Source organism: Peromyscus californicus, unplaced genomic scaffold (assembly GCF_007827085.1).
Source record: "Peromyscus californicus insignis strain IS unplaced genomic scaffold, ASM782708v3 Scaffold_1__1_contigs__length_55948999, whole genome shotgun sequence".
In the NCBI taxonomy this organism is placed as follows: Eukaryota; Metazoa; Chordata; class Mammalia; order Rodentia; family Cricetidae; genus Peromyscus; species Peromyscus californicus.
Window position 1 is genome coordinate 39281080 of NW_026294492.1, and position 12341 is coordinate 39293420.

The 12341-nt window shown below is 44.3% G+C and overlaps 1 protein-coding gene and 1 long non-coding RNA gene across 2 annotated transcripts in view; one reads left to right on the forward strand and one right to left on the reverse strand.

The window, feature by feature from the left end:
- The window catches only part of LOC128115649 (uncharacterized), a 28800-nt gene extending 18688 nt beyond the window's left edge, over positions 1-10112 (forward strand). The window contains exon 2 of the long non-coding RNA XR_008220243.1: positions 5933-10112. This is a non-coding gene — a long non-coding RNA (uncharacterized LOC128115649). The remainder of the gene's footprint in view (positions 1-5932) is intronic.
- Positions 1-12341, reverse strand: part of Fshr (follicle stimulating hormone receptor) — a 179323-nt gene that overhangs the window by 37141 nt on the left and 129841 nt on the right. The window contains 1 exon segment of the mRNA XM_052746541.1: positions 10262-10336. Within this exon segment, the coding sequence (XP_052602501.1) occupies positions 10262-10336 (75 nt within the window).

The window sequence follows — 12341 nt, forward strand, 5'->3', positions numbered from 1 at the left end:
AGTTACATTTACATCACATTTGGGAGCTGCCAAAACAGTTAATATTTTAAAGAGTTTGCACACCCTTTCCCACAACTCATTTCCAAGATAAATTATTTAGAATGCTATTTCTTCAGTACACTTCAACTTTGCTCAGGTGGGTGATCACACATTCTGAATGGCAAACACATTATTGAGGTGTCAATGTGCTCTGAACACTAGGCAGATTTACATTGGCTTCCTCTGTATTGTACACAGCCCTGATTGTGGGATGGACTGGGAGAGAGTCACATATTGACGGCTTTGGTTCTTCATTTTACTCGTTATATAATCTCTGGAGTTTCAAAACCCTTATCTGTGGATCGGGAAATGTACCTTACTCTTTCGGGAGAATCAAGGGCAAGACAAACTGGTGTGATCAAAAATGCCCATTCCCGAATGTGCCCTGTCATACACGCACAATAAGAATTTCCTTGGGCCTCCTGCTCCCCAACAATTTCGGGAGTCCAGCTTTTGACCTTGTTCAATTCAGTCACTGTCTCTCAACCTCAGGCTTCCATCTGTGACATAGATCTGTCACTAAACAGTCCACAGGACTTTTGTCAGCAAATGAGTGCAAAGTGACAGTGCTTTTCGAAGTCTGATTCTTGCCACCCACACTGGTGACCAAGGCCTTTTGACTTTAAAATGCTGCACTTCTTAATTTTTTACCTCCCCATCGTCGTTACAGCAATCTTTTGCAGGAGATGAGATAGCTATAGTTCTCTCCAATTTCCTTTTCTCTGTTTTCTTTTTTTGATGTGTATGCCTGTGCATGTCGATACACTTATATAGTTGTGTGTTCACACCAATAAGCATATGTGTGCTCATGCAAATATGCACGTGCAGAGGCCTGCGGCTGATGTGGGGAATTTTCTTCAGCTGCTTTCCACCTCGTTCTTCTGAGATGGGTTCTCTTAATGAGACCTGAGGTTTGGTGCTATGGCTAGTTTTGTCAGTCAGCTTGCTCTGCAGATGCCCTGTGTCCCCACTCCAGGGCTGAAATTCTCACTGAGCCATCACACCTTGCTGGCATGCATGTGATGTGATGGTTTTTAACTGGCAATTTTACACCACCTAGAATTACCTGAAAAGTCATCTCAATGACGGATTGTCTGTCTTGGTTTGGCCTGCTGTAGTATGTCTCTGGGTGACTGCTTTAATTTAGTTAATGGATGTGGGATGACCCAGCCCGGTGTGGGGGACACCATTCCCTAGGCAGGGAGTCCTGAACTATAGAACAGTGGATAAATCAAGCTGAATACAAGCAAGCAAGTGAGCACGCATGCATTCCCTTATTTCTGCTCTTGGCTGCATGCGATGTGAGAAGCTGAAGTGTCAGCATTGACTTTCCTACAATCACGGGCTGTCACCTGGAGTTTTGAGCCGCAATAAATCTCTTTACCCCTCAGTTACTCTTCTCTGAGTGTTTTATCTCAGGCACCGAATGGGAATAGCATAGGAGGGTCTGGAGACTCTGACTCTGCTCCTCTGATTTGTGCTGCAAGCCCTTTAATCACTCAGCTGTTCCCCCAGCTCCTTCTCTCCATTTCTCTTGAGACCCAGGGAGGTTTCTGTTTTCCTAAGTAAGGCCAGGGCTGGAACCTGGCTCTTGGACTCTTCTGTCATGGAAAGGGTTTTTTTTTTCCTCAGCATCTGGTGGGTGAATCTGTGTGGTCTGGCCCTTACCAGGGAGATGGTGACGAATGAACTTTATGAGGAGATTGCCAAGATCTGACAGGCCCACCAGCCATCTGCTCTCCACCCGCATCTCTGCATCCCAACTAGGTGAGGGAGGGGCTCACGGCCTCTTGAACTAGGCATTATCTGTAGGTTGATCACCGTGGGTGAGTTTGAGTGGAACATTTACGCAGTGTCTGCGGAAGATGAAAATAGCCCTCCTTAGAGCGTTTGTCACTTTGGTGTTCACACTCCGCAAAGCCCCAAGATATTTCCCTCAAAACATCAGCTGCTGCTCTCCCACCACGCAAACACAAAGCTTCCATGCCAGGCCCATATTCCCATTAAGGGCCTGCTGTGCACTGATCTTGGCTCCATGCAGACTCAGTGACGTCTGGGACGACAGCGCTTGATCTAGCTAAGGTGCAGGTACAACCCAAGACAGGCATCACCTGCCGATTCACTGCTCTTCGGTCCTGAGCCAAGCACTTCTGCTGTCTGGTCAAAGTATGTGTTCTTCACACAGTCATGCCCTCATAGAGGATATCAGCCTTCCCAGGCAAAGTCAAGGGCTTGGGGCCCTCGGCTAGAATACTCCTGTTGTAGGGGCTCACAGCCTAACATACTATGTTAATGGAGATGACAGGAGTGAGTATTTGGAAGCAAGGAGAAAATATAGCTCTTCCCTGACAAGTACTACAGAAGGAGGCGAGAGCCTAACCAGTGAGCCGTCATCACAACGGGGCTGCTGTAAGACAGAATGATCTTCCCCCTTTCCTCCTTCCTTTCTTCTCCTAGCCTTCCCATCTCTGCTACAATGTACTGGGGATCGATCTCCTTGTGTGTTGGGGATTCGGTGCTAAGTTCTCATCCTGGAAAAAAGGAAAGGAGAAAGGCAGGCAGGCAAGGAGGGAGGGAGGGAGGGAGGGAGGGAGGGAGGGAGGGAGGGAGGGAAAGAGGGGGGGAAGGGAATCAACTCGTCTGACTCTGTGCCTTTGTTCCATGTCTTATCTACTTTTGCTGCCTACACCATCCTCTGGCCAATTCTTATGGAGATGCTGGCACGATCGTGTGTCCTCTCCAGGGAAAACTGCAAGTCTAAAGGTATCTTAAAGAAAAGACACTGCCGGAGCTGGAGTAAGAAGCAATAGTTCATAGGTCCTTTGGTGTGGGCTTTGCTACGGTCTCTGGTTCTACCTGAACCTGAGATGGGCCATATCAGGCCACCTCCAATGGCTGCTGGGTGCTCTCTGACAAGTTTTCCCCACAGCCAGTGTCCCCCAGGGCTCTGGTGAGGCAGTTTTGCTTATTTGTGAGGGACCAATGTAGCAGGAATGCATCCTATGGTTGCCCTTTGGCACAGGAGCCGAGCTTCAGCAGGCTGGAGTCTCTCAGTGTGCCTCCGAGACTGTGACATTTATAGGCCAGGGAAAGGGAGCTTCATGTGGAGATGAAGGAAGGGGTCTGTCATGTTGTGACAAGGGTTCCTTGTCCTGCAGACAGATTCTGCCCTTCTGGATTCTGGGCAGGTGTCACATTGAGAGCCCCAGATTTGTGACACTTACAGGTGTGGAATCAAGCACCTGACAGTTGAAAGAGTTCTTAGGGGAGTTAGAGGCATTTTCTCCCCGGGCCAGCCTTTTGAAGCACATTTTGCTCATTCTGTCCTTTCAGATGGAGAAACATGGAAGGGTTAATGCGTCACTGCCTAGGCGTGGGGTGGGGAAGATGACGCTGGCAATGAGGAAGAAACTGAGGTTAAGCTCCACTCAGCTAATCTGAGACTTGTGCTCACTGTAGACCTGTTCCTGTGTCTGAGTTTTCGTGAGGAGAGAGAGAGGCCATACTTCAAACTTAATGAGAGGAGTACGCACCTGATTTCTAAGAACTATCCTGAGCAAATTACATTACACAGAATCTGCAGGGGTGTGTGTGTGTGTGTGTGTGTGTGTGTGTGTGTGTGTGTGTGTGTAGTCAAATAGATAGTTGAAGCACAGAGATCACTGGGCAGTCTAGCCAAATTGGTGAATCGGGGTTGCGAGATCCTGTCTCCAAAACTAAATTGGAGAACATCAAGGAAGATGTTAGACCTCTGGATTCCACACTCACATGTGCATCCCCACACACGTACAATTGTGTACACACATATACACTCATATACCTACACTCGAAACACACAGCAGACATAATGCAGAAAATGCTAATTACTCTGGGAAGAATGTAAGACCTGAGCACATTGCTAGGAATGCTAGATCAGTTGATTTCCTCTCTGATGGAAAGGGCTCAAGCTCTTGCAGAAGAAAGCTTTCTGCACAGGGAGGAAAGGTTAGCTGCATAAAAATATCGCCCAATTTACAATCACAAGGGGTCCTTGCCTGTGGGAGCAGTAATGCTAAGATGGAAATCTCACCTCGAACAGCCGTGTTATCCTGGAGTCGAGAGAGCTAAAGCAAAGTCAGATTTGGAAGACAGGTTACTGATAAAATAAGCAATCCTGTAGTCTTCATTGTGTCCAAGCATCTTGGTAGTCATGGCAACATCCTGAGATGCAATGCTGACAGCCCAGAAGATGGCTAATAATTTCATCTTAATAATCGCAGTCCATGTGAGATGCCTAGCTTCTTGATGAGTGTCATCTATCACATGGCTGTGTGGGAGGTCAGAGTAATGAAGTGAGTGGACCAAAATAATCTCAATGATGTGTACTCCTGTGTGGCCCATAGGTAAATGACAGGCCACCGCAAATTTCATTGACTTTCAACTGTGGTCACCATAACTCCACCTCTGGCTTATGGTAACAGGCCCTTAGCAGGCCTTCTTTGAGTACAGTTTGCTGTAGGATGTTCTACATTCCAGTCACTATCATCATGCTAATCTGCTGCCCAAAAGTCTTGAGTAGCTGTTTCCTACTTTGTTAGGACTAAACTTCCCTGCCTCAGGCTCCCCTCCAATTTTTCTCAGCCACACACACCAATATCTAGTTCCACTCCTTCTCTATGTACAGTCTCTTTCTCATGGGGGTTCGGCTTCTCCCTACTTGTGATCTTTGCATGCTGCATGTATTTACTTGCTACCTTTCCTCACAGGACACTTCTTCACTCCTTCCTCTTCGGTCTTTTTAAAGCCTGTGATTGTCCCACTCCAATGTGTCACTCCACGACTTGTCTGGTTCAGGGCACTTGCTTAATCCTCTCAAGTATGACCACAAGCTCTACAGATATTGTCATGTCCAGGAGTGTAGTCTTTTCCTTAAAGTAAGAGCGACCTCTAGATAGTTCCTGTATCCTTCAGAGAGCTGTCCACTCCATGGTTTCTCAGCCATGCTTCCCCAAGTATTACTTTCTTTGATATATATATTCTCCAAAATATATATTTGATAGCATCATCGTCACCTGGTATAATTCAATATTATTTAATCTCTATAATGAGAATGTGAGCTCCATGAACCAAATGTTTCATCTGTCCTGTCATATTTGGTATACACAAGAAAGTCTTGTATGTAGTATGTCCTTACTTATTTTTTAATGAATTACTGAGTGAGTTCTTCCTAACTGGACAATTCATAACCCAAATGATGCAACAAATGGAGAGGGACCATGCATCTGTTAGCCACAGTTTCTAAAATTGGATCTTTGTATGGCTCTTTTCCCAGCCACCATCGAGGGGAAAGCATGGCTGAGGACCAAAAGTGATCTGTTTTGTAGGAACAGTGCATATTCATGTCAGAAAAGTCCTCTAACCACGGCTGGGCTAAAACAGCCTGGACTGCTGAGGGGTGTCTCTGTAAGGAATCTCCTGGAATGGTTCTCAGTTGTAGAAAGTAAATGGCCTGGCAGCATCAGAAGGCATTCTAGAAGAGTTCTAATGGCTTACACATCTGAGTGGAAGGTGGTTGTCAGTGGTGGCTTGGGGGTGGGCACACTGCTGTGTAGCAGTGTGACATGCTTACTAAATGGAATTATAGTTTATTGAGTAGCAAAGAACAGCACCCAGCTGCCTGGGAATTACATTGACAGGATGCAAAGGCAAGAGAATATTGTATAAACCTTATTTACAGATCAATAGATAATCTTTCATACATAAAAGGTCAGCTCCAGGAGGGCAAAGCAGAAAAAAACTATTGCCTGCAAATAAAACATTGACTTAAAAAATCCATTCAGATGAATCCTTTGGTGCATATTCTTCTGGTTTAAGAACATTTCTTTATTTATAAGCTTTTTCTTAACTACTTCAGGTTCCTCTGTGAAGCATGAAGGCATTGATGAGGAGTGCTGATTTCTAGTTGTCCTGAATCCTGCGCTATCAAGTGAATAGCATGAAATGGAATCAACGCGGAGAGCTTCGGAAAAACATTTCTAAGCGTGTGTGTATGCAGCAATTAGGATGCTCCAGTCAAATGGGGCCTCATCCCCGCCCCCTGGTAATTTCCTGCTCTTGGTTGCGCCGATGCTAAATATTTATCCTGGCTTACTAAAGCAAGAACCAAAACGACAAAAACAACGTTAGAAACACACCACCCGCAGCTCATCACTACTGAATTTCTTCATCCACTTTGTGCCTTTCCTGTCTCCTGAAACAAGTTTTCATCATCCCAGAGGACATGTGAACTTCTTGTCTCTGTCTCTATCTGTCTCTATAAACCTGTATGGATGGCTGCGACTGTGAGAGGAATAAGTATGGGGGAGGTGTTCAAGGTTCTAACCCGTGTCCTCCTCCTGCTTATAACATCAAGTCCTAATCCTCCTGCAACTGGGTCCGGAGAGAAAATGTTTAGGAGACAATTATGCGTTAGTAAGGTGATAAAAGTGGGACCCTGAACCTACTGGGTTAGTCTCTGTCAGAAGCAACACCAGAGGCTGACTCTTGCTCATTCTTGCTTTGTTGAGTGCATGCCCACTCTCTCTGTCACTCGAGGATGAGCAGAAAGAGGCCATCTGCAAGCCAGGAAGAGACTTGGTACAGCAGCATAGTCTTCCAGGCTCTTGATTTTGGACTTCCCAGCCTCCATCTTTAAAATAAACTTCTCTTTGTTTAAACCGCCCTATCTCATAGAGTTTGCTGTGGTCACCAGATCTGACTAACGCAGAATGGGAGCTTAATCGGACATTGTTTCCCCGATGGAACATTTCAGATGAGAAGATCACTGTGCATTTTGTGTGCTCTGTCTTCGTGGCCTGGAAAATATGTCAAAAGAGCAGCAGCCTGAGCCATGAACAGGTGTATTGCTGGCTGAAGTGCTGTTGGAGGGCAGAGTTGTTTAAACCTCCAGGGAGTATCATCTGCTGCATGCAGAAGTGGTATGCACATCTGGGGAAGGCTTAGTTTTGCCAGAAGTCAAAAGGCTTAAGATATACAATTCCTATTCTCAGTCTCCTTATGGGGGAAGTGCAGGACTCCAGATGTGAGGAGATTTGGGACAGTGTAGAATTATGTCATTACTATGAACTAGGTATTTTCCCCTAACTTATTTTGAAACCCTAAACCACAGTATGATATCATAAAAGCAGGTGTAGACATGGGATTTTCTCTTCTTTCTTTAAGTATATACTCCTAAGAGGTCACATGAAGACACAATTGGAAGATAACTGTCTACATACCAGGAAGAGGACCTTCTCCAAGAACTCAACAGGGAGTACCTGATGTTAGATTTCTCGTCTCCAGACAACTGAGAAATATTGACTTGTGATTTCAGCTACCCAGCCTAAGGTATTCTGTTGTAGCAGTGTGAGCTGATCAAGAAAATAACATTTTGCTCTAGCAAAAGAGGAGCTTTTGACAATAATGAAATCTCTCCCAGTTTCTCACCATTTTCTTTTCTCAGAAAGCAGGTTTAAAATACACTGAGGAATAATCTCCCTAAACACAATGTGACTGGAACCAGCATCTCTCTGTCAAAATCTTAGCCACAGGAATCAGGTAGGATCAATATAGAACCCATTTGAGCATAGGGATTTGAGCAAATTCCCAGACTGTGTGTCCATGAAGCCAACCTTTTCCTGATCCTGATTGAAGAGGACTGCTCATCTCAGTGTGAGAAAGGGCACAAAGAGAAGGCTGGATTTGATGAAAACAGATACAGGTTTCATCTTCCTCCAAGGTCAAAGGCAGAACTTTGTCTTTTCTGTTTTACTGAAGGTCCCCTCACTCCATTCTTTTGCTGTACAGTGAATTCCATATCTACATTCTCCAAGTTCCTCCTTTGTTGAGGGTCCCCAACAAGACGAATGAATGGGGCTGGCCATGATGTGTGGGCCAAGACCAGTCCAATTCTAGTTTTGTTTTTTGTGATACTTAGGATCAATCCAAGACCTAACACAAGTTAGGCGAGCACTCTACAACTGAGCTACATTCCTAACCCTAGAGTCAAATTCCGGATGGGATGATCCTCTCAGGCCTCATTTATTTGCTATGCTGTGTTCTTTTTGGACAGGCTATTACGTTAAAAAGCCATGAAATGTGTGCATGAAGCTTTCTTCATGAGTCTATCCTCTGCAGTAGAACTTGGACTAGGGGTAGTTTGCCAATGGATCTATCCCAGGAACTCCTTTCCATCTTCTAGAATGCCTTTGTTCTGTTATAGAAGAGTCTATGACCCCATATTCTGCTCAGATATCTTCTAAAAGGAAGAAGGAGGAAGAAGAAAGAATGAAGGCAAACAGCTTCGTAACTATGTGCTGTGTGCCCATGAAACTGCCCTGCCTGTGACACGAACTCAGAAGTAACTAACCTTATTTTTTCTCTAGAACATCCTGGGACTCTTGTTATAGACAAGGCATGGAAGATTAGATGGACTCTCATTTGCTGAATCTTATTACTTAGTTCCCACTCAGAGAGCTGAGGTCCACAAATGGCTCAGTACCTCTTATCATACTTACTAACTCTAGTTAGTATGGACCAAAATTTAGGGCCAGAGAATGATCTTACTAACAACTAATATTGATTGAATGTCTACAATGATAGGTGATATGGGGCCAAGGTTCCTCCTCTGCTCTCTGCTCCTCTAAGGTCTGACTCAGAACTGACACCCACCCCCCTTACACTTTCTTTTGTGGGAAAGCCCCTTAGAAAATTGCCCAACCCTGTCCCAGGGACTTGAGATCAAGCTGACTCAGCTAACCACTGCTTTATGCTTCTGTTAAACTGCTTGCTTGCTCCCCTTCCCCTGAAATTGCCAACAAGGATATGGCTTTTGTCTTCAAAAGCTGCCAGCAGAAAGCAGTGAGGGTGCTCCATGACAACTGTTTCTTTCCAGTCAGTTGCCGGCTGGCCTTAGAAAGACTCTCAGATTCACTCTGGTTTTGTTGAGTGGTTCTTGGGGTTTTTACCCCATGATAATAGGAACAATGAAAAACTTCTGATATACTTTGGATTGATGGTCTCAAGCCTATTTTCCTTTTCTGTGTCCACACCCCCTATATCATGACTACAGCTTCCACTGTCAAGGAGTAACACCTATTTCTCTACCTCTTGAATTCCAGCTGGTTCTTTGAACTTCTTTGTCTTAATCAAATGCTCCAGAAGAGACAATGTGATATTCAGGATGTATGATGAGGAAGCTTATACTCTTCAGATTGTCTCTCTTGGAACTCTGGGATCTCAGCGAAAATAAGCCTACACTAGCATGGTGGAGGTGATCATTACAGGAGAGCTGAGTCGTTCCAACTGGGACCATGAGAATGCCCCACCCCAGATGACTTGCTGACTAGCTAGAGATGCATCAGTAGGCTTAGCTGATGTCAGGCAAACCAAGTCGTGGTCAGCATATTGATTTGGCCGAACAACTGAGACAGGTAAAACAATGATAGATGGTTTTTTCTTTAAGCCTCTGTGCAGCGTCATTACATTAATAACCTACGTACATTATTATTTCCATTCTCTTGATGAGGAAACAAGCTGAGAGGTTAAGTCCTTGTCTCTGATAAACAGCTAGTGAATGGACTCAGAAAGCTGAACTCCGGAGTCTAGATTCTTGTCTGCTACTTTGTAAGATCTCATCATAACACTCAAGTATCTGTCAGCCCTTGGCTAATGTAAAGTCATTTGACTGTAGGAAACTGTTTCTGCTGGTGTGGACAGGTCATAGGATGGAGTTCAGACATCAGAAATCTTTCTGCTGATAAAATGCCATGACAGCTATTGACTAAAACATACAAAATAAAACACTGCAATCTATCTGAGAAAAAATACTTAAGCGCAAAACAAGTGAGACAAACAATATCTTTGAAATCAAGGTTGCAAAATGCAAGATAGCAGAAAGTTTGATTGAATCTCATTAATCCCAAGTTATGACCTCGTTCTGTAAGAGGTCTGCATGACAATCCTGTAAATGCGAAAGACATCCTTCACTTGAAAATGAAAACAAAATGCAATTATGTTAGTGGAAGAATTTCCTCATTAAAGAAAACTAAACTCACTACCATCTGTCTCTCCACCTTTGCTTTGGTAACCCTTGCCCATCCTTGATGAAAAAGTGATTATTCCCACAGTAGCAACTGGAGATTTGACTAAAATAAGAATGCACAATTTAATAACAGAAGGAATGCCATAATGTATGAGCTCTTACAGATATCGTAGATTGGGAAGGTTCTGGAAGGCCTCGGGATTGATGTACAGCAGAGAGTTGGCCTTTTCAATTCTACTGTAAAAGAGGGAGGTACGTGTAAGTGACTTGAACAGCAAAGAGTGTCATGGTATTTTTCATGTCACGCAGAGCACATCAGTAAATAATAAGTCATCCATCCATCTATCTGTCTATCCATTTATCCCTATCGAGCTATAATTTCAGCAAACATTGAGCAAGCATACAGGACCCTTTATTGTATAAATCTGTGTAAACTGAGTACCAACCCTGTCCATTTAACACTCATCGCTTGGTACCCGTCCTCCAGTCCGTTTTTATCCACTAGGAGAGCTGAGGATTTTACTAGTAAGAATCTCCCGGAACCGGGGTAAACTAAGAAGGGACAGGCGACACTAACATGGGGGAACTGAACTAGTGAAAGGTATGAAGACAAGAGGAGGACACTCAGACCAGCCGGAAATGGTGAAAAGAAGAGGGGCCGGAAAGGGATACGGGTGAGGTAGCAAAAAGACTAAAGAAACAGAAATGAATTGGCAAAGAGAAAACCAAAATCTGGGAGAAAAGCCACTACTGTCTCTGATTTAAAGCATCAAGTCCCAGCCCCTGGCAGGAGGTCCCTCCCCTCCCCCCTCAAGCCCCGTTCTGCTGACGGAAGTGGCTCCTCACAGCAGATGGGGAATGATGACTTCTGCCCAGTGGTTTTAGCCTGTGCTGTGTCCTGATCAATAGTCTGGAAGTGAGAAGGTTCACATTCGGATTCCCGCAGAGAACCTGTCTTCTTTCTCATCTTGCTGGATCAATGTATATTTGTAGAGATACTCTTGTTAATTACTTCCTTCCTGTTTCATTAGCTTTCATGTTGCAGTAACCTGTAGCTAACCAGAGCCAAGTACCAGGAAATTAATCATTTTAAACACAGCCAGTGTTGCATGAGGGTGAGTGCCTCCCCATGCAAGAAAGAGGTGCAAGAACTGTTTCATTAGCCCCACTGCCCACTGCACGGCACCAAGGCGTGCTTTACACTGGGCCTTCGGGTCATTTCTCTGATATTCTTTGTGGACCTTGAGGCCCTATCAGGTCTCTTTCTCTAACTAGGGCAAGATGAGGGCAGGTGGAGAGAGAATAAAGGAACAAGACAGTCATAAAAATGAGGAGGAATGAGGTGGGAGGCAGAACGGGTTGACAAAATGTGCAGGCTGTTCTTTCTTTCTTTCTTTTTAATTAAGACATTTTTTATTCATTTTACATACCAACCACAGATCCCCCTCTTCCCTCCTCCCACCCTGCATTCCCTCCTACAAGAAGGTAAGGCCTCCCATGGGGAGTCAGCAGAGCCTGGTACATTCAGCAGAGGCAGGTCCAAGCCCCTCCCCCTGCCTCAAGGCAGTATGAGGTGTCCCACCATAGGTAGTGGGCTCAAAAACCAGGCTGCCATTTCTAAATAAACTCCTTAATACACACACACACACACACACACACACACACACACACACACACACACACACACACACACACACACAGACTGTACAGCAATTTTTTTCTTGGAAGTTCCAAATATATCTTAGCATAAAACAACTTCTGAGTTTTTCTAGTGATAAATGAGATTTTTTCCTCTTATTTACTCAGTGTTTCCTAATCTTATTTGATCACAAAATATTTTTCTTTCTTCTTTATTTAACACCAAATAATTTCTTGGGTTCATAGTAACCAATAGAACATACTTTAAACTTTTTTGAACTGATAAAACTTGAAAGTCTCTGTGGCTTTGACATCCTCCTGTCAGTCTATGGATTATTTTCTGGTGATTAGAGACTGATAGAGAACAGATTTAGACCTATGCCTTGCACACATACACAACAAGAATGTCAACAAGAGAAAGTAAGTGTGTCTACACTAGTAGAGCAACCAAGGGTCATTACAGTGTAACTGAGTTACACTGGTTGATATGCTAGATTTAGCTGCTCTTTATCATGTTCCTCATTCATCCCAGCAACTCTGAGAGTGTGGATTTCACTCTAGCTTTGCAGACGAGAAACGGAAGTCTCAGATGGTTCTGTGTCTT